The following is a 23,187-nucleotide window of genomic DNA, read 5'->3' on the forward strand; positions in this document are numbered from 1 at the left end:
CGTCAGGAGATATTTCAATAGGCTGTTACGTACATTAGTTAGACAAATTATATAATGGGTATCTCCATATTTACAATATCATTAATGAACATACAGAAGAAGTATTTGACAACAAAAGCCAAAACAAGAACTCCATATGGATGGTGACTGTTTTAACTACAACACGTGGAAGAAGTTAGGCCCAGAAAAGATATCACCAGAATCAGAAACACTTGAACCATGCAGGAAATTAGAGTATAATGCAGTGTCAGTTTATATCAACTAAGAGGAAAAAAAATGATGAAAAACAAAAATAATGCTCCCATAAGATTTTTTTTTAGGATTTATCTGAATATGTTGACTTACTCTAACCTAAATGTTTTATTATGCTTAACATTGTCTTGGTACTGAGACATTAATTCTAACACAAAGGGAGGAGCATACAGCCAATTAATCTGACCTGATAATATTAGACACAAGTTGCTAATCAGTGCAATCCAGTATTTTAAATTCTTTGGACTGAAGGCAGACAATGAGCTCTCTTGGATGCATCACATTCAGGATCTTGTGCAAAAACAGAATGTTTCTATCTTAAAATAAATTCCACTATTTCACGTATTTCCACTCTATTATATTTTGTAGTAGCCACCTCATTTTGGGACTACTCTGTGTATTCATAAACAATACTAGCATACAAAAAAATGGTAAAGTTACTTCATGAACTTTGTGCAGACTGCTGTTCATGCATCATAAAATTATAGTTCTTTCATCCCTGTAAATCTATGTTCTAATAGGTTTTGTGGTAAATAAAATGGACTCATTCAAGAGGAACTGCCACTTTCACTCTGTGACCACTAGACATAAAAATGATTTGCATCCTAATAATACCTCTTTATTCAACATAAAGCCACCAGACCTACACCAAAATTGTGACTCACTGGATTTTTCAGCGAGATTCTGAGAGCTGGAAAGCAGGCTTTTCAAATAAGCTAAAATAATTGCCATCCTAAACCAGGCAAAGGCAGAACTAATGCTTCTCACTAGCAACCAGTATCACTGCTTAGCATGATGTACAAACTACAAGAAAGGCTTCTTCTAAATTGCATTCAAGAGGTCATTGATCAAATCACCCCTGTCAAAACAAGATGAATTCAGGAAACATCAGAGCTTCTGCGACCCAAGTCTTAACATTGGCAACTTAACTAGAAGCTGGATTTCAGGGAGATCTCAAATCATCTGTAGTTTTCATGGATCTTATGGCAGCTTATGACACTGTGCAGAGAGGGATTGATGTTGAAGTTCACTGAAATCAGCCCATGCCAAAAGCTGGCATTTCTAATTAACAACATGCTTTCTGACAGGTGCTTTAAGGTGTTCCTAAACAGACAAGCTAGCAGATGGAGAATTATAAATAATGGCCTGCCTCAGGGATCAGTTCTCACCCCCCCCCCCCCCCCATCTTGTTTAATCTGCGTATCCACGAAATGTCAGACACAGACTCCATGAAAATCTGGTACCCATCATTAGTCTCCCAGAATAAAGAGGTGATGCACTGTGAGAGTATGCTGACCTGGTGAAATTAAAATTTCTTCCATAAATAGAGGCTTCAGCCTAACTCAAATAAAATTGATGTTACTGCATTCCACCTAAGTAATAAAGAAGCCCAAAAGAAGCTACAAGTGCCTTTCAGTGGAATCAAAGTACCACATAACTACATTCCATTATATCAAGGAATCACACTGGAGTTTTCCTTGAATTCAAACAGTGCATCAAGTTACGTAAGAAACTTACCTCAAGACTAAATCTACTAGGTACAAAATTGATGGAAGCCGCTGGGGTGCGGACGCCAACACTCCACATTCTGCTGCACTTGCTCTTGTGTATTCTGCTGTAGAATATTGTGCTCCTGTGTGGGAAAACAGTGCCCACACGACAAAGATTGATGTGCAGCATAATGAAGTCATGAGAGTTATGACTGGTCCTGTCCGATGTACTCCCAGTCAGTGGTTGACTGTCTTAGCTAATATTGTTCTGCACAATCTAAGGAGGAAAGCAGCTAAGATAAACTTGCTCAAAAATATTACTTATCATAAGAACTCTCCCTTCTATGATAACCTACAAGAGCCACCAAGAACTCATCTGAAATCACGCAAACCGCCCTGGGTTGCTTTGGAATGTATCAGTTCTTTTGACGTGACCTCCAAATGGTGACAACACTGGAATGAACATCCACCCAACAACATTCACTTGGTTCAAGATCCAACAAAGAAGGACGAGAGATTCGAAGTACCATGCCAAATCTGGCCAAGGCTGAAGTACATTAGGACTAGCCAAGGAAGAAGTGGAGTTTGCACTTATCTGCTGACTGCGACTGCACAGCAGAGGAACAAACAATCGGTGACACTGTTAAGGAATGTCCACTTCAAGCAATTAACAGTGATCTGAGCACTTTATATCTATCAACTCAAACTGCTCGACTGAGTTTCACATTTGGACATTTCGATTTGATTGCAGATATGTTTGTATACTTGTGAAACCATGCAATACACAACAAATAAACCAACACACAGAAAAATGGACACTATTGTAAAGGTTTAGTTTCAATAAGCTTCCATCAGAACTGAAAAATTTGAATGATAAAATTAGAATTTTCAAATATAATTTGAAACGTTTCCTTGTGGCACATTATATACAGGAATTTTTCACAGTCATTTAGTGGCTTGCACCATAATATTTTGCTTAGTGTGGAGCAGTGGTTCCCAAGCTGGGGAAATTATTACCCCCTGAGGGATAAAATGAATTTTTCTGAGGGGTAAAAAATAAATGATTCAATTCTGTTTCAGTCACAAAACTAAATTATTTTCAAAAGATGATTACTGTTATCACAATTTTGTAAAACTCTAATGCTGATTATGTAAGTTATCAATAATTAGTTTCTTTTAATTACTAGCAGTAATACAGTGGAGATTATAGGTTCCTTACACAGCTCACCCTCTACACACATATGTTGTGCTTTGTCCCGTACCTCACTGATGCTAAAAGTGAGACATATATGTAATGTATACTACGTATCTCAAGAAAATGACTTCATTCCAAGCTGTGGATAGTGACTGCAACAGTCCAGAAATTGCTTCATTATCACTTTGAGGCAGGTAAATGAATTAACTGACAGCACAACACAGCAGTAACTACATAATTATTATTAGAGTGGTTAGACCCACAGCATTAACAGCCCAAAGTCATTCAATTTCTGCCAGTTCAGAAGTAAGGAGTGCAGCAATCAATTGATTTAAAACAGTAAGTATAGCAGGAACATCTGAACAGGTTTGTTTTTAAATGGGGTTACAGTGTGCAGTTCAAGCAAGTGCCGGAATGGAGATGAGTAATGCGGGGGAAGTATGTTTTGTAACAAGTGTCCACCCCCACGGATAGTTAGCTTTCTTATTTGAGAAGGAGTTATGGATTGGACTTGCAATGCACCACAAATTCCTTCATCATTCATTCTAACACCCCCCCCCCCTCCCCACACGCGCAAATATCATTCACTTTTTGATAATTTTAAAAATAAAATGTTCCAAGAAATGTCTTCCATTCTACAGTTAAGTTGGGTGTTAATGTGTGGGAGAGGGGTACTAGCTAATGGTCTACGAAAAGATGGGAACCACTGGTGTGGAGCCTTGCATTGTAGTATTATTTACTGTATATATAATTGTAAATATTTTTGTGAATTTTTAATGTATTTTATTTTGAATTTTATCAGTTTTTGTTACATTATTTACAGAACCATTCCATGACCAAACAGCACTGGCTCACATGATCCCAAGAAACCTGATAAATTACGTAATGTCACGGTGTAAAATACTGATTGGCACTGCTAAGGGTTAGAGTGCTGACAGTTCTTATTTTTACTGTAACACATATATAATGAATTTTTGTCATCTCTGGCAAAATGTTTGCTTTGGTGGAATGTAAAATGCATTTCTTTATGTCTGTAAGTTTGTTGCGCAGTCGTATGGAGAAAAGTCTACAAAAGCAACATCTAGAGCATACTAAAATACAAGTAAATAAAACTTCCCCAATGTTACAAAGACTACCTTTAACACGTTAAGCTGTTGTACGAATGTTGCACGCATGCTAGCAGAGAAAAGTAAACACTATCCTTTAGAATAGGCATACATAACGAGCCAAATTAAGCCATTAATACCTGAAGATGATGTGTGCATGGTGTATTTTTCATACTTCAATGCTACAATGAGCTATAGCATAGAAATCTGGGGCCACTCAACTGAGGCAATTAAAATATTAAAATTACAAAAGAGAGCAATTAGAGTAATAGGAAACAAAAGATCAAGAGATAGTTGCAAGCCTCTTTTCAAAAAATATAATATTCTAACCTTCTACAGCTTGTACATATATAAAATTCTGCTTCTTGCTTGGGATCATAAAGACAAATCCAACAAAAATGAAGATGCACACCACCACCACCACCACACCAGAAACACCAAGAAATTAAGAATTCCGCAGCATAACAACTCAATAGGAGAGAAGCAGTGGTTATGTGGCAGTTAAGTTGTACAACTCTTTACCACACCACTAATGCCAAATCAAAGGATAAGTTTAAACAGTCAATCAAACAACTGCTATTAGAAACCCCTTTATATTCAATCAGAGAATATCTTTCAAATGAAAATAACTGAAGCAAACAGACATAGTAATACAGGTATAGAGAAAAAGTAAAATGTATTAACTTCTTAATAGCATTGTTTTATCTAAAGATTTTGTTTATATACAGTATTATTGCTGTTAAATTTTTTATGAATGTAAACAAAATGGGATCTAGAATATGTATGTGCTATGTGACTATATTATACCATATTTATAAAATGATGGGCCCATAGCATAGAATTATTGCAATTAAATGTTCTGTAATTTAGGTATATAGATTACGTATGCCTCATAAAATCTGTTCGGTTTACAGTGTTTAAAATTTTGTAGCTATGATATTAATTTCCAGAAATGTCGTGGCTGAAATTTATTAGTTATCTTAGAAAAACTATAGTTAGAATCAGTAAAAGTAATGTATTTTATTGGAAAACTGACAAAGCAAAAATGTACTTGGACTTACTCCATAGATGTACATCATATTTTTATGGGTCTATGGAATGAATAATTAATCTAATCTAATAAGCTGCTAAATGAATAAATAAACAGGACTTACATTTGATTTCCCGCTGCCTCTGGGCCCAACCAACAACAGTGAATCGCTGTCACCCGTTTCCACAGTTCTCTTGAACAAATCGGCTACCTGTTTGTGAGCAGCTTCATAATATTCGTGTGGGACGTACGAATGCAGTATTTTCTGCTTAATAAAATTTCTTGCAATGTGGAAATTTCTTCCGTCATTTTTTGTTTTACGTTGACCTGACATGCTGCGAGCACATAACCTATATATTAAAATATCTAGCACTAGGCCTAGTGTAAGTAGCACAATATTTTATCATGTCGAACACAAGGGGAGAAATGTAAATTAACAATGGAAAAATGAATTATTTTCATAATTAATGGCCCAAAACATACTTCAATTGCTTGCGGTATTCACTGTATTATTCGAACGACTTGCTCGTTCCCGCCCATAGCGCACAGAAGCAGCACTCCCAACACCACAACAGTGAAGTCAATTGGTGGAAGAAAGAAATGCTAATCTGCTGTACACTGTACAGTACCACAACTGTACCGACAGTGTGCAGGCACCTGCGAGTTTTCTTATATGCCCATGAAAAGTGTTTTTATGAAAGCAATACGATATTTTACATCGGGTTAGCTCTGTAGTACTGCAGTTGGTGTAGTTTCAATGAGCACACAAAGGATACAGATAAGAAATAGTTTTTAATAAGAGGAAACATTCAGTTCTTGACAAACTGAAAGAAGCATCAGAAATGCCATTTTTGTAAGAATTTTTCTCAAATTCAACATATATTCATTATTTGAGTAGGCTTATAAGCAGACCATAACGTAATATTTGCCATTAGTGCGCAATGAGAACTATAAAGCAAGTTTAATCCTAGGGCTGAAATACGTTGGTACATAGATCTAAAGCGCTAATATTTGTCTGCGATTAACATTGCTAAATGTTCTGCATGCAGCCGTAAAAAGGAAAAAAATAAAAAAACCCTTGGGTCACATAATCACCTTGCACAGATGACAATTTCTACACCGATATTATTGAGTAAAATCTATCAAGCTAAACCGATCAATTTTAGTACAAATTCGTCGCATACGACTCCAGTGTAGTAAGCCTACGTAATGTTTTGCCGTTAACATACCGTATTTATATTGTAGACTGCAGCATGTGTATTGTGTTCTGTGGAGGCTAATTTTGTTTCCCTTCCCATTCCAGCTGGAAATCATTATATTCAAAAGTTACCACCTACTTACACTTAACTAATGCTATTTATTCATCAACACAACACACAATTCCTAAAGTGTGTGTTGTTGGCAGTGGCCCAGCTGGTTTTTACGCAACCCAACAAATCATTAAAGTAATCTTTCAATTGCATACCAGTACCATAAATTTTAATTGAGTCTCTACTGAACATGGATGAGGTGACAATGTTATTAATTTTCAGGCAGTTCCTGCTGTGCAGGTGGATATTTTGGAACGCCTCCCTGTTCCATTTGGTCTAGTGAGATATGGTGTAGCACCAGATCACCCAGAAGTTAAAAATGTGATCAACACATTCACAAAAACTGCACAATCTCCACAAGTAAAATTTGTTGGTAATGTATGTCTGGGGAAAGATATCTCATTGGAAGACCTGATGCAATCTTACCATGCTGTCTTACTTGTGAGTAAATCATCTTTAAAAGTAAATAAAGTTATGTCTACAGTTTCATTTTAAGAGCAGTTTTGTGACATTATGTGGGTACCAGTACCTCCTTTCGCATGGTTGCAATTATGCTCATCTTAAAATATAGTTAATGAAGTACATGACCACCAGTCATAATTGAATTGTATAAAGTTTGCAAAGTATGTACTTATATATTCTTCCACCATCTAATAAACTAAATAATTCTCTCTCTCTCTCTCTCTCTCTATCTATCTATCTATCTATCTATCTCTATCCCCCCTCCACCTCTCTCCCTCCCCCTCCCACCATCTCCCTCTCCTGGCTCCAAATTCTTGTTAAATGAAAAATTGCGTTGAAAGAAGTACAGGGCAGGATGCAGCACTTATCAGACATATGTATTGCAGTCCTTATTAACATATAGTGTGTAGAGTTTGAACTTTCTAGCAGATTAAAATTGTGTGCTGGACCTTTGCCTTTCGTGGGAAAGTGCTCCACTGACTTAGCTGTCTAAGTACAACTTGTGACCCACCCTAACAGCTTTACTTCTGCCACTACCACATGCCTACCTTCCAAACTCCACAGAAGTTCTCCCTCTTACCTTGCAGGACTAGAACTTCCCTTTCAAACTTCACAGAAGTTCTGCTGCATTAATTGTGAGCCTAGCACTCTTACCAAACTTCACAGAAGTCCTCCTGCATACCTTGCAGGACTAGCAGGTAGGTACTGCTGAAGTAAAGCTGTGGAGGCAGATTGTAAGTCATGATTTGATGGCCTACTTGATGGAGCACTTGCCCATGAAAGCAAAGGTCACAGGTTTAGGTCCACTCTAGTGCACTGTTTGAAACTGCCAGGAAGCTTCAAATCAGTCAAAATAGACAGGGGGATCCAGAACAAACATCTGTTTAAAACATATTTGGATCCATTCCTAAAACATAATGCTTATTAATGCCTTCTTTTAACTTCAAGAAGAGCAATAAGAGAAAAACTACTGAATGGATTATCAAAAACTACAGACAATGTAAAACTAAAGGGGTCAATGATTTTGCCTTGCAATTTGTTTACTTGAATACAATAAAACATCTTTTTTTATATATACTTAATGTATATATTTATATGTATGATGCAGTAAAATGTTTCAGGTGTCAGATGTATCATCATTCCACATTATGAAGTAATTTTCTGAGAAGTGTAGTATAATACAGTAGCACATGTACAACCATAGATGAGTGGTAGGTAACCATTATACTAGAGGAGAGCCAGTAATACAAATTATTTGGTAATATAGTGTCACACTATTTTGCTGCGCTCTGGAAAAGGTCAGAAATAAGTCATACTACCTCAATTCATCACTGATCAGGTCTATTATTGTTTGTTTTTACAATTATTCATGTGAAGATCCAAGTGCAAATGAAAATGTTATTGCATCCAAATGTAAGTTACAGAACAAGGTGGTGCAATGGCAAGCAGATTATGCTTACATTTGGGAGTAACAGGGTTAAAATCCACATCCAATCATACAGATTTAGATTTTCAGTGGCTTTTCTAATTCAATTTCTGGGACTGATGATTTGAAATGGCTGTGGCTGGTATCCATCCCCCACTTGAGTTTGTGATTTCTGTCTAATGACCCCATCACTGACAGGGTGTTCATCCCTAATTTTTCTTCATTGCAAACCTTAATGGCAGCATTTCATAATTCACCAATACTACCTATCTCTCTCCCTAGCACACACCATTAAAGAAATAATCTGTTCCATGGTAAAATTATGTTTTTTCTGCTCAAGAGGAGAAAGTTGCGGGGAAAGAAGCAACCAAAATAAAATCTTCATGACTGTTGACATTTAAACAATCAATGAAACCGATGGACTGACCTGTGCTTACTTCTAGGAGCATTAGCTTCCAGTACAGTTACTATAAACACACAAGAATATATATAGATAACAGAACTACTAGCATTTGTGACCACAGTTTTATTCTCCAGGAAGGAGAGAGGAATTCATGGAGGGAGAGGGACAGATAAGAGAAGCAGGTCATTTGTGCCTTCTCCATTTTCCTCCGAGGAATTTCACTTTCCTGCCTGAAGTAGGAACGTGTGCTTGTATATTTTTTTAAAGTGTTCTGTTAGCTATGCCAAGAATTGCACCAGATGAGAGTAGGTACTGACCAGCCCATCTCTCTTTTTGTGAATTTTACATTTAATGTTGTATTGTTAGAAAATTTAGGATATAATATAATTTTCATATCAGGATAAATCAATACTCATGTAATAGGGGCACTGCTGAGCTTCTGACACTACTCTCTGAATGGCAGAGTAGCAATCTTGGCTCAGGTGGCTTGTAGGGAAGTAGGAGGGGTGAAATGTGACAATGCTAGGAGGGGGGTTAAGAAAGATTGTAGTTCTGGAACATGGTGGTGTATACAGTGAAAGGGCTAGGATTGCTGAGGGATAATTTAGAGAGAAAGGAAGTTCAAAATGGTTCAAATGGCTCTGAGCACTATGGGACTTAACAGCTGTGGTCATCAGTCCCCTAGAACTTAGAACTACTTAAACCTAACTAACCTAAGGACATCACACACATCCATGCCCGAGGCAGGATTCGAACCTGCGACCGTAGCAGTCACACGGTTCCGGACTGCGCACCTAGAACCGCGAGACCACCGCGGCCGGCTGAGAAAGGAAGTGAGAAAGGGGGTATAGAGGAGCCAGAGTAGGAAAAAGATGTAACAAAAATTTCAGACAGTGAGCTAAAGTGGAATAGAAAAGTAATAGGGGAAGAAAGAGGTGGTTTTGGGTCCAGGAAGTTGGAATGAGTTGGCAACAGGAGGGATCATGTATAGACAAAGGTAGTGAACAAGGGGGTACAGAGGAGCCAGAGCAGGAAAAAGATGGAAGCAAAGATTTCAGACAGTGAGCTAGGGTGGAATAGAAAAGTAAGAGGAGGAGAAAGAGGTGGTCTTGGGTCCAGAAGGTTGGAATGAGTTGGCAACAGGAAGAGATAGTGGAATGCAGGTGGAGGACAGAGACAAGTGAATATTAAGGCATGAGGGGTTGCAAGAACAAAGCCTATGCAGCAGGGGAAGTTCCCACTTGCCAAATTCAGAAAACAGGTATTTTGGGCAAGAATTCAAAGTGCATGAATTGTGAAGCAACTGTTCAGGTTAACCACATTATGTTGCTCAGCATGTTACGTAATCATATGATTTAGTTGGCCTATTGCCCACCCGGGTAGGCAGATGAGTTAATGCAAATGCTTCCAGGAGTGGAATTATGTTGGTCCTACATCGAATCTGCCCAGCGGGTTAATGGTGAGAGACTGGTGTGGCAGCCAGCCTCAACACGGTTTTTAGACAATTTTCCACATGCCACCAGGTGAATTCTGGACTGGTTCCCCTGTTCTGCCTCGGATACATGCTACACAAACATTTAGAATGCTTTCTCACATTTGCCAACAGATTTTACTCTATATACAGACAGATTGGGTGCACTGCTGCTTCTGTCCTGGGAGTTGAATAGAAGACTGATGAAATTAGCTGTTTGGTCTTCTTAAGCACTTCATAAAAATCAGAATCAGTTGGCCTTTTACCACTGTTTTGCAGTGACCACCTGGCTGGATAGCTAATTCACAGCCATTGGTTGCAGGAAAGTTGTAAGATGATCTGATAACCAAGATGACAAAGGGCCATCCCTTTGTGGCTATTCAACAAGTGAGCAAGGAGTGTTAGCTGTGCATGGGGATAAAGCTGGAGAGATCTGTTTCTGGACAAAACACAGGAAGTTTTAGCATGCAAATGCCTGAGTGAGACACTCATCACACTGAGTGATGGCTCCTCATCACTCCAAACACAGTGTCCACATTTGCTGAAGCTTATGAGTGGAACATTTAGTCACAGGTGAAGATTAGGTGACCTTTGATATCAACATACTGGTTAGCCTTAGCCTATCCATCGCTGACCATACCACTGCATTAATTAGCGATAAAATGTAATGTAGAGATAAAATGTGCCAATCCTGTGTTATGTATGTACCAAGTGAGTCGAGTGTTGCTCAAGGTGAACATCCTCAAGCACTCCTGTAAGATAACATAGTGCTTTAATCATAAAGAGGTCAGTTCATACTACACTAGTGACTGGAAAATATGTATACTCTCACAATAAAATTGATAGTTCTTCAAAAATCATGTAAATAAACAACTACAATTCACTTCTTCTTGTAAACACTTGTCAACTAAATGATGTAAACTAACTAGGTACCACCTCTTTAAGAAAGCCACAATGAGCCCAAGGAGAGCAATGTGAGGAAGTGTTAAATTCAAATGTAAAATTTTGCCATCTAATCTGGGAAAAAAGAAACCCTGAAATGTTGTAGTTGTGTGTAAAGTCAGTAAATGGATGAAAATAATCTAATTAGTCATAAGTGACCATACTGACACTGAAACAAAATACTGAATTCAGTCTTGAGAAATTTTGTCTATGTTTCCATCCTTAAACCATTGTCCGAACATCGAAATTGTAGATATTTATATAATGATCATAAAACAGAAAATCAACTAAAAGCACCAAGAGTGGAAAGGCATCTGGATTAGATAAGATACTTGTGAATTCTACAGAGATTGTATGAAAGAATCTGCTTCCCATCTAGCAGCAGTTTCACTTAGGTTGCTGGAGCACTGAAGGGTATCAAGGAGTTATAAAAAGTGCAGATCATTTATGTTTTCAAGATGGGTTTTTGAACAGATGCACACAATTATAGGCTTATATCGGTTCCGTCAAACTATAGCAAAATTATGAAATGTGTTTTATGCTCATGCATTACGACAGTTTTGAAGACCAAAAACCTCCACTTTAAAAATCACCATTGATCTTGTAAGTGTGCTCTGTTCGTCAATGAAATCCATAGCACCACAGACAGAAGTGCCCATCTTGATGTGTTCCTTGACTTCCATGATGCAGTTGATACATTCCACACAGTTGTTGAGTGAACAGAGTATGAGCTTACCGAGTATTAGACCAAATTTGGAATTGGACTCAAGATTTCCTAGTAGATAGGACTCAACACATCATTCTTATTGGAATAAAATTAGCAGATGTAAGGGCAGTTTCAGGGGTTCTTCAAGTGACTGTATATAAATAATCTTGTAGATAATGTTGGGAGCTCCATGAGGCTCTTCAGAGACCAGGTAGTTGTCTGCAGAAGGTTGCAATGTCAGACATCTAATGAAATGCAGGAAGATCTGCAGGCCTCTGGACTGAAGTGGACCAAATATGGCACACAAACTTCTTGCCCCTAGAGGACCAACATAGGGAGGTTTATAATGCTCTAGCTCTAATATTGATGGAGTTGCAGACATGTGACATTTTTAAGCCTCTGGCATATAGGCTGCCTTGCATGACACGTATGTTATGTGGGCTTGCACGTCTGGCCCCTTTAGTTTAAATGGCTGTGCAACCCACCATATTTGGATGTATTGCCTTCCCCCATCCTTCCACAGACAATAATGTGTCATTTCTGAGTGATGACTATCAGTACATCGCAGCAAGTGCACTACTTGCTTTGGGATTACACGTGCAGTGTGTGCCCCATTTGTGAGGTCGCTTGACATATGCCAGGCTCTTAGCACAGGTGTGTACCACTGTATTCATCCAATGTGCAATACCTACAAGTTTCCATCCTCATTATACCTATGTAAAAATGCCACATTCATTATGTAGGTGTAGTTCACTGTGCCATGCCGCTGATTGGCATTGATATGTCCTGTCATGGACCTGAACACACTTTGCAACTCTGTTACTGCAACACACACAACCTATCAACTGCAGCAATACGCAGAACATTCAAGTCTGCTGATGACAGTACTGCAAGGCTTCGCTAGCTAAGAGAGTATGTCTCCCACACACAAGCACATGGGACTCCGCTAAGGCTTGAGGTGCCTCGAAAACATAAGGGATCATTAGGCAGCAGCACATCCACACCTCCATGCTGGCTCTCGTTACATAGCTTGTGAAATATATGCAGTGGTATCAGGTTTTCATGTGGGTGAAATGTCAGAACTATGTTCACATCGTGGTTTAAAATGGTTTCCTGCCAAACCACGTGGCACTTGTTGTAGGAATGGCCAGGCTAAACTGCCATACTGTGGTCCACCACCAGCCAAATTACATACTTTTACACAACAGGACAAACAACAGTTGAGACATTTCTTATTGCACATATAAAAGTGTAAAGCAGTATTCCAGATGACGACATATTTGGTACAATAGCATCATGTATGCACACTGCAATGGGCACCGCTTTCTAGATACAGAGGCAGATATATCACTGGGTAAGGTCCGTGTTGCTATATCACTGGGTAAGGTTCGTGTTGCTATATCACTGGGTAAGGTTCATGTTGCACCTGAAGGCTATGCACCCAATTACCTACAACAGCGTTTCCTAGCTGAGAAGATCCTCAAGGCAAATAGACAATGCAAATGCAATTCTTCTAAGTTGCCTGAGATTGCAGTGGTTATATACACAGATGGCATTAATGTCTGGACACCATTCTACATTGATGCTGCGCAGGATTACACGCACACACACACACACACACACACACACACACACACACACACACACACACACACATGAATTGCACTGATTATATGACAGTGTGCTGTACCCCCACATCCCCCCCCCCCCCCTCCCAGAAATGATAGCTCCTTTCTGGCTTCCTGCAAGCTAACCCTTTTTCTGATGGGACGAGGCAGTAGCAGGTGATTGCAGTGGTATTCTATGCATACCACCTTATGGTTCACACCGCCATCTCCAGGCACCATATGTGGCCCAGTGGTCTACTGGATGCACACAACTGAATGGGAAAAATGTGGACTACCATACTCTCATAACTTACTGTGGTTAATAAACATAATCCATCCATTCAGTATTTATGACATCATTTCCACCAAAGCACCAGACCCAACACATAATCCACCATCATACAGACTGGCCACAAAAGTGATCATATGTACAGTATATATGTATGGATAATAACTCGTATCAGGCCCATTGATTGAAGTTGTCCAAATTTGGTACACAATTCCCCTGTCCCCAGAGGACCAACATAGGGTGATTTATAACACTACAGCACTAATATTTACAGAGATACAGACATGCAAGGTCTTTACCAGACAGACATGCAAGGTCTTTACCAGACCCCTACTGTATAGGCTGTCCTGCACAACAGTTGTTCTCTGTATGATTAGTACCAACCTGTCTATTTGACCTGCTTGAAGGGCAGCCTCCATGTCAGGGGCAAGGAATGGTTTTTCAGCCCCAAATGTGTAGGTTGCCCAGCAGAACAGGCATGTTGTGTTGGAGTAGTATCAGCCTGCTTCACATGGCAGCCTACATGTAATGGGGAAAACGAGGGTTAACAAGCTCTTGGCATATAGGCTGTGTACATTACAGATGTGTAGTGGAAGTATGAGGGTGGTTTGAAAAGTTCTTGGAACATAATAGAAAAAAAGTACTTACATCATTGAAACATTTTTTAATTTAGATTAATGCACTTGGTCCAATGGTGAGTTTCCTCCAGGCCTGCAAAATAGTTGTCAACTTCAGCTATCAGTTCTTCGTTTGAAGTGAATCTTTGTCCACCAAGAAAAATTTTCAGTTTTGGGAAAAGTTGGAAGCCTGACAGAGCCATATCAAGTGAATAAGGTGGACGCGGCAACAATTCATACCTTAGTTCATGTAATTTTGCCATGGCGATGGCACATGTGTGTGTGGGTGTGCATTGTTTTGATGGAAGATGACTTCCTTCCTTGCTAAACCTGGTCTTTTTTCATGTATCTTTTGTTGCAATTTGTCCAGGAGGTTAGCATATCATTCTCCAGCAATTGTTTGCACAGTGGGGAGGCAATCTACAAACAGAATCCCCTTCGCATTCCAGAACACTGATGCCATGATCTTTCCTGCTGAAGGAATTGTCTTTGTTTTCTTTGGTGCTGGGGAATCAGCATGTTTCCACTGCTTTGACTGTTTTTTTGTCTTGGGGTGTAGTAGTGCACCCAAGTTTCATCTGTGGTCACAAACTGGAGCAAAAAATTTTGTTCGTTTCTCCTAAAATGAGCAAAACATTGTTTCAATATGTCCATTCTCATGCGCTTTTGATCCAGTGTCAAGAGTCGCAGCACCCATCTTGCAGATAATTTTTTCATTTCTAATTCTTCAGTTAAAATGTGATATACCCTTTCAGATGACATCTTGCAAGTGTGAGCAATTTCATGCAAATTCAATTGGTGATCCTCCATGACCACTTTTGCAATGATTTCTGGAGTAGTGACACATCTTGGCTGACCACTGGATGGATCATCATCTAAGCTCTTCCAACCAAATTTAAATTTGTTTGTCCACTTGGCAACAGATGAAATGAAGGAGCAGAGTCTGCCAGTGTATTCTGGAAATCGCATGAATGTCCTTTGCTTTCACACCTTTCTTTACGAAGTACTTAATCACTGCTCGAATCTTGATTTTTTTTTTTTTTTCCATTCACAAATCACTATGTGGGAACAACAACAGAGCACGTCACCACCACAGCTTCCAAAAGCCCTGACGTGGCACGTGTTTACAGGCAACAGTCCAATGAATATCATGTGAACAAGTCGTTGCACTAGTGCTGACCTCTCGTGGTGATTCTGAGAACTTTTCAAACCAAACTCGTAATATCAGCCTGCTTTATTGACTTCTTTGGAAGGGGGTTCATGTGCAGATGGGCATGCTTGGGGAAGGTTTAGATAAACAGAGGATGAGATGGAGGGAGAGAGAGAGGTAAGAGGGGATGGGTAGGTAGAGAAGGGGCAAAAAAAAGATGTAAAGACAGAGAGGAAAGGGAAATAGAAGATGGACAGAGAGAGTGGGTGGAGGACAAGATGGACAGGAAAGGGAAGGGGATGGACAGAGAGAGATGGGAGAATGAAATGGATGGATAGGGAGGTGAGGAGGTGTTGGTCAGGGAGAGAGGAGAGGAGGAGATGGGCCAAGAGATGTGCACATTATATGTGACATACACATATGCTGGCGAGGCTTCAGGGAAAAGGCTAGTCTTAATATAAATAGAGTTGAGAATGTGTGTGTATGACTGGGAAATCCCGCCAGGCCCCTGGACCAAAGTGGACGAAATTTGGCACACAGATTGCTTGTCCCAAGAGGACCATCATAGTGGGGTCTACAATGCTCTAGCTCTAATATTTACAGAGATAGAGACATGCAACATTTTTAAGCCCCTGGCGTATCAGCTGTCCTGCTGGGAATAGTATCCATCTCTTTGCAGGGCAACCTACACAAGTCTCCTTATGTAGAATTGGGTAGGCAACCACAATACATGGATGTATTGCCTCCCCCCCAGCATACACACAATCGTCCCCAGCCTTTTGCAGACAACAGTGTGTGATTTCCAAGTGATGACCATCAGTACATCACAGCAAGTGTGCACTATATGCATTGCTATTACGCAGCTGGAGCATGCGTCATGTCATGAGGTTGCCAGACATAAGCCAGGCTCTTAGCACAGGTTGTACCGTTGTATTCATCCAGTGTGAAATACCTACATGTTTCCATCCCCTTTATACATACATATAAATGCTATGTTCATTTCATGTCTGGCTAGGATGACATAGTACGCTTTGCAGCATGACAGTATAGTATTAATACATTGTGACGCCAGATGGGCGAGCCTGGGGGAAGGTTGAAATGGATAGAGGAGATGGAGAGAAAGGGGGCAGGAGGGCATGGGTAGGATGAGAGGGGGAAGAGGTGTATGGAGGAGGAGGAGGAGGAGGGCAGGAAGCGATGGATAGGCAGAGTGGGGGCAGGAGGGGATGTATAGAGATGGAGGGGGAGGAGAAAATGGATGGAGAGAGAGGAGGTAGAGGAGATGGTCAGAGAGAGGAGAGGGCGAGATGGACAGAGGAAAAGGGGAGTAGGAGATGGACAGAAAGAAAGGAGGAAAGAGGAGACAGGCTAAGAGGTGAGAAGGGAAGACGGACAGATAAGGAGGCAAGGAGGTAATGGGCAGAGAGGGGGAAGAGGAGATGAACCAAGAGTTATGTGCATTGTATGTGGCGTGCATGTACACAGGTGAAGCCACACAGAAAAATCTAATATCAGACTGTAAGTATGTATGTCCAAGATATCGTCACAAACTTCTGGATTGGTTTCAACCAAATTTAGTACACGGACAGCAAACATCACAGGTGTTAGTAGCACTATGGGGCTTATAACTTCCTAGCTCCAGTAAGAATGGAGATCCAGCAAGCACTTTTTAGGCCCCTGATTTATAGGTTGTCCTGCACGTGTCCTGTGGGAACATTATCCGCCTGCCTTAACGATGTGCTGTTCAAGTCAGCCTACACATAAGGGGTAGGAAATTGTTTTCCAGCCCTCACTGTTAGTCTGCCCTGCATGATAATCATGTTGTTGTGGAGCAGTATTGGCCTGATTCATCGATGGATAGGGAGAGGGGGTGGAGGCAATGGATAGAACAGCAAATGAGTCTGAAATGCTTTGCAGAGGGTACTTCCGTTTGTACAACTTGTTAGGGCTTCTTCCCATTCAATTTGTGGTCTGTGTGCAATGTAATTAGGCTTATCTTGAAAGTTTGGAAGGTAGGAGACGAGGTACTGGCAGAAGTAAAGCTGTGAGTACCGGGCGTGAGTCGTGCTTCGGTAGCTCAGTTGGTAGAGCACTTGCCCGCGAAAGGCAAAGGTCCCGAGTTCGAGTCTCGCTCGGGCACACAGTTTTAATCTGCCAGGAAGTTTCATATCAGTGCACACTCTGCTGCAGAGTGAAAATCTCATTCTGGAAACATCCCCCAGGCTGTGGCTAAGCCATGTCTCCGCAATATCCTTTCTTTCAGGAGTGCTAGTTCTGCAAGGTTCGCAGGAGAGCTTCTGTAAAGTTTGGAAGGTAGGAGATGAGGTACTGGCAGAAGTAAAGCTGTGAGTACTGGGCGTGAGTTGTGCTTCGGTAGCTCAGTTGGTAGAGCACTTGCCCGCAAAAGGCAAAGGTCCCGAGTTCGAGTCTCGGTCGGGCACACAGTTTTAATCTGCCAGGGAGTTTCATATCAGCACACACTCCGCTGCAGAGTGAAAATCTCATTCAGGCTTATCTTGTCTTCTCAGTCCCTACAGGTCCATACACAGGATGCTGGCAGATACAATTCTCTCCAATTTTAATTTTGAATCATAGTGAGAATCAGTAGTTCTATTGTGCCATCTACTATGATGTGCAGTTGTCAATATACAATGCAATTTTATTTTGATTACATGAAAAATTTAGGACTTCTGCTGTTCTTTTATTTGTTTGTGCGCTTATATCTCACCGTCAAAGGAACCTCCAGTTACCTTCAACAAATTAAGGTATAACTAACAAAGAGAAACAGTTTTTAAGAACAAACTCGGTGCTCACTGCACTGTGTTAACAATAAATTATCAAACTTCTCTCAATGTAATAAAAATACCAGGGAAGCTGATACTTTGTTAAATGCTGCTCTGCTTTCCTTTTTTTCTTTTTCCTGGATTTTATCCTGAATCTTCATGGGGTTAGAATGTCTATTAGTGGAATTTGGCAATGTTAGTGGTAGATGATGGCCAAATGCCCTTCATGTGGGCATTCCTTTCAAGGAATTTATGTGCCTCCAACTTTCTGCATCTAATGTTATCCATATAAATGTATGTAGATGTCTTCTAAATGTTTGTGAGTTGGGCAACTGAGGTGGGATGTGAATATGTGGATTTCTTCTACAGGTTTGTGAGTTGGGCACCTGAGATGGGGTGTGAAAAGTGCTATAACCTTTAATCACTAATAAATTGCGTGGATATACAAAAGTAGAAACACTAGCAGGTTAGATGCTACTAACTCCGTATCTGTCATTCGACTGCCGTGCCGTGACATGCGGCCGGCGCCGTTCATAGCCAGGTGGCGCTCCCGCGCTCGGCCGAGCTGCGGAGCGCCTCTATCGCCGTGTTCGCGTACTAACGTAGCGGCACTTTTGAATGTCGTGGCACTGTCACAACACTTTTCCCCCCTTGAAAAAAAAAACTCACTTCCTTGGAGACACGGACAGTGCGGAGACATCCATGGCCTCTTGGGAGGACCCGAGAAGATCCCGTGGAGAAACACGAGAGTATGGTCGAAAATGTCCAGGACGGAAGCTGGCACGTGGAACGTGCCTCCTGGACGAGATGATGGGTGAAAACTCCGGAGCAGCATCCATAGGTGTCGTGGACCCGGGGGTGTGCTCCAGCAAAATGGGTCCCGGAGAAGGCTGCGTCGCACCTGGGGCCGGTTCCGGCGTACTCGGAAACGGTAGCGACGGCGGCTGCAGCAACACGCACGGAGGATCAGCAGCAGCGACAGGACTGGCTTCTCGGGCTGGTGAAGGCAAAAGAAGGGGCGATGGCACCGGTGTGGTCACCACTCGTGGGTGCATCTGGTCGTAATGGCGAACAACCATGCCGTCGTCCGTACGTATTTCACAAAGCCGGCGGCCGCGAAGAGCCTGGACCACCCCTGGAATCCATTTAGGGCGAGATCCATACCCTCGTGCCCTCACGTCGGCGCCCACCGAGTATTTTCCCGCACTAGGGGACACAGTACAAGGCCTGACAGGGTGAAGCAGGTGCAGTAGAGTGCGCGGTTGGCGGCCATGCAAGAGTTCAGCCGGGCTGCGATCACCCAGAGGCGTGAAGCGATAAAGAACTCAGAAATTGCAACAGAGTGTCATCTGTGGAAAAATCACTAAGGAATTTTTTCATCTGGCTTTTGAAAGTGCGGACAAGGCGCTCGACCTCCCCATTCGATTGCGGATGGAAGGGCGGTGCCGTAACATGATGAATCCCTTGTCCAGTACAAAAATCACGGAAGGCCTGCGAAGAGAACTGAGGGCCATTGTCCGTGATAATCGTGGATGGAAGACCTTCTAGCGCAAAGATTTTGGACAAAGCCAGCGTTGTCGCCGCAGTGGTGGGCGACGGACATCGAACAACAAACGGAAACTTCGAGAAGGCGTCAATCAACAGTACCCAATAAGTGCCGAGGAAGGGGCTGGCAAAGTCAGCGTGCACTCGTTCCCACGGCTGTGCCGGATCAGGCCACGGAGAGGGCATTGTACGGGGTGCAGCCAGTTGTTGAGCACACTGACCACACGCAGCGACCATGTGGGCGATGTCCGAATCAATACCGGGCCAATAAACGTGCCTGCGGGCCAGGGACTTAGTCCGAGAAATCCCCCAATGGCCCTCATGCAATAGTTTGAGAACACCTTTGCGAGGAGAGGCTGGCACCACAACCCGTGGAGATGCGCCATCCGTGGCCAGAAGAACAACACCCTCACGAACAGACAAACGAAGGCGCAAGGCATGGTAGTTGCGAAGGGGATCCGATGCCCGGCCCTTGGTCCTGTCCGGCCAACCCCGTTGAACAAAACCGACCACCTGACGCAGGACCGGGTCCCGCGCAGTAGCCGACGCGACCTGCGAACCTGTAAGTGGAAAACCCTCGACCTCATGACGTTCTTCCTCATCAATGTGGAAACAGAGTCGTTCATCTCGATCGAAAACCGGGTCGGGGCCCATCGGCAAACGCGACAACGCGTCAGCGTTGGCGTGCTAGGCCGTGGGGCGATAGTGAACCTCATAGTGAAAACGAGACAAGTATAAGGCCCAACGTTGCAGGTGGTGAGCTGCCTTATCCGGAAGCGACGCCGAGGGGCTGAACAGAGAGACCAGCAGCTTGTGGTCGGTGATAAGGTGAAACTTAGAACCATACAAAAAAACGCTGAACTTTTTTAGAGCATAAATGATAGCGAGTGCCTCCTTTTCGATTTGAGAGTAACGCCGTTGGGCATCGTTGAGGGTCTTGGAAGCGTAGGCGATGGGTCGTTCCGACCCATCCTCATACCGATGGGCGAGAACAGCCCCTAGGCCATACTGTGACGCGTCAGTCGCCAGAACCAAGTGCTGACCCGGACGGAATGTGGCAAGACAAGGCGCCGACTGCAAATGAGCCTTCAGGCGGACAAAAGCCTGCTCACACTCGTCGGACCAACAGAAAGGAACGTTTTTGCGTAACAGCTGATGCAGAGGATGAGCCACCGCCGCCGCGGATGGAATGAATTTGTGATAATAAGCAACCTTGCCTAGAAACGCCTGAAGTTCTTTGACCGTAGACGGCCGGGGTAGAGCGGTAATGGCCGCAACGTGCTGTCGTAGAGGACGTATACCCTCACGGGACAAGTGGAAACCAAGATACACAATGGAGGGTTGGAAGAACTGTGACTTGTCCAGATTGCACTTCAACTCAGCGGAATGCAGAACCCGAAACAGTGAACGCAAATTGCGAAGGTGCTCCTCAGTGGAGGCCCCCGTGACAACAATGTCATCCAGGTAGTTGATGCAGCCGGGAACGGAAGCCGTGAGCTGTTCCAAAAACCGCTGAAAAATGGCCGGCGCACTAGCGACGCCAAATGGTAACCGCTGGTACTGATACAACCCACAAGGAGTGTTGATGACGAGAAATTCCTTGGAAGATGCATCCAACGGCAACTGATGGTACGCCTCCGATAAGTCAAGTTTGGAAAAGAACTGGCCCCCAGCGAGCTTGGTAAATAACTCCTCAGGACGGGGAAGAGGATAAGTGTCAATGAGGCTCTGAGCGTTGACAGTTGCTTTAAAATCACCACACAATCGCAGACTCCCGTTTGGTTTGGAAACCACCACGATTGGCGATGCCCATTCACTGGAGGTAACAGGAAGGAGAATCCCTGAAGCTGTTAACCGGTCTATCTCAGCCTTGACAGGTGCACGCAACGCCACCAGAATAGGGCGTGCCCGGAAAAACTTAGGGTGAGCTGTAGGTTTAAGAGTAGTGTGGGCTTCAAAATCCTTGGCACGACCCAGACCCGCAGAGAACACGGACGAGAATTCAGAACACAAGCCATCCAGCTGTTGATACGGAATATCCTCAGATATGAGGTGCACATCATCATCAATGGAGAACCCGAACAACTGGAAAGCATCATAGCCGAACAGGTTTTCAGTGCCCGCATGATCCACCACATAAAACGTGAGGGGCCTAACAACAGACTTGTAGGCAGTGGAAGCATCAAACTGGCCAACGATAGGAATTTTCTGCTTATTATAAGTTCGTAGATTTCGCATAACTGGAGACAAGGGAGGGGAGCCCAACTCCAAATACGTGCGAGAATTAATGAGAGTTACCGCAGAGCCAGTGTCCACTTGCATGCGAATGTCTTTATCCAGAACCCGAACAGTAACAAACAACTTATTTGTTTGAGAAAGCACACAGTTAACATCCATGTCCGATGCCTCATCCTCGTCAACAGGAACTTTAGGAGACTGACACACAGAAGCAATGTGGCCTTTTTTCCTACATGAATTACACGTGGCCCAACGTTTTGGACACGCGGCCCTGTCATGCTGTACGAAACAACATGGACAAGAAGGAAGTGCGGAACGAACCTGCTTCTGTGGTTGCTGTTTTCGCTGCGAGCGTGGCGGCCCAACGCGACGTTGTTGACGCGAGTGCACCGCCGCCACATCGTCGTTTCCCTGTGAAACAGGCAAATTGTCCGCATTGAAAGTGGTTTGTACAGCGCCGACATCACACCACGCGTCTATTTGCGCACCAGCAGCGTGAGACACTTCAAAAGATTGAGCGATGCGGAGAACTTCCGACAACGACGGGTTTGGCAATTGTAAGGCACGTTGCCGAACTTCTTTATCAGGAGCAAGCCGTAGAATAGCGTCCCTAACCATTGAATCAGCATAAGACTCATGATGAGTGTCCGTGACAAACTGACATTTCCGACTCAGACCGTGTAGTTCCGCCGCCCAAGCCCGGTAAGATTGATGGGGCTGTTTACGACACCGGTAGAACGCCACGCGGGCGGCAACGGCGTGGGTGTTTTTTCGGTAATAGTTGGACAATAATTCACACATTTCTGGGAAGGACAGAGAGGCAGGTTCCGCAGAGGGGCTAACCGAGATAGCAGCTGATAGATCCATGGGGAAATCCAAGATAGAAATAACGACTTACACATAGGAGCGTCGACAACGCCGAAAGCCAAGAAGTGTTGCCGCAAACGCTTCTCGTAATCCTCCCAGTCTTCAGCGGCCTCGTCGTAAGGAGGGAACGGAGGCGGAGAAGAGGAAGACAGACGATGAGTAAGCGACGTCGACAACGCCTGAATAGCAGCCGTCAACTGTGTTTGTTGTTCAATGAGCGCTTGCATAAGCTGTTCCATGTCTGCCCCGACATGAACATGCAATTCCACAACGCAGGAAAAAAAATATCCGACCTCGT

At 42.8% G+C, this 23,187-nt stretch overlaps 2 protein-coding genes and 1 non-coding gene across 5 annotated transcripts in view; 2 read left to right on the plus strand and 1 right to left on the minus strand.

Annotated features, from left to right (window-relative positions):
* Window positions 1-5,742, minus strand: part of LOC124774907 (origin recognition complex subunit 4) — a 98,253-nt gene extending 92,511 nt beyond the window's left edge. Inside the window, exons 1-2 of one of the 2 annotated variants that reach the window (XM_047249580.1) lie at window positions 5,557-5,742; window positions 5,198-5,408 (exon numbers count right to left, since the gene is read on the minus strand). In XM_047249580.1, coding sequence (XP_047105536.1) covers window positions 5,198-5,407 — 210 coding nt within the window. In that variant the 5' untranslated portion in view covers window position 5,408; window positions 5,557-5,742. The remainder of the gene's footprint in view (window positions 1-5,197; window positions 5,409-5,556) is intronic. The other variant, XM_047249579.1, reaches the window with a different exon arrangement.
* The window catches only part of LOC124774906 (NADPH:adrenodoxin oxidoreductase, mitochondrial), a 72,537-nt gene continuing 55,031 nt past the window's right edge, over window positions 5,682-23,187 (plus strand). Inside the window, exons 1-3 of one of the 2 annotated variants that reach the window (XM_047249578.1) lie at window positions 5,682-5,926; window positions 6,377-6,518; window positions 6,606-6,824. In XM_047249578.1, coding sequence (XP_047105534.1) covers window positions 5,916-5,926; window positions 6,377-6,518; window positions 6,606-6,824 — 372 coding nt within the window. In that variant the 5' untranslated portion in view covers window positions 5,682-5,915. Of the gene's footprint in view, window positions 5,927-6,118; window positions 6,270-6,376; window positions 6,519-6,605; window positions 6,825-23,187 lie in introns of those variants that run through there. The other variant, XM_047249577.1, reaches the window with a different exon arrangement.
* On the plus strand, window positions 17,823-17,897 carry Trnal-caa. Its single transcript has one exon. It is a non-coding gene; the product is annotated as a tRNA-Leu (tRNA).

Source organism: Schistocerca piceifrons, chromosome 2 (assembly GCF_021461385.2).
Source record: "Schistocerca piceifrons isolate TAMUIC-IGC-003096 chromosome 2, iqSchPice1.1, whole genome shotgun sequence".
Classification (NCBI taxonomy): Eukaryota; Metazoa; Arthropoda; class Insecta; order Orthoptera; family Acrididae; genus Schistocerca; species Schistocerca piceifrons.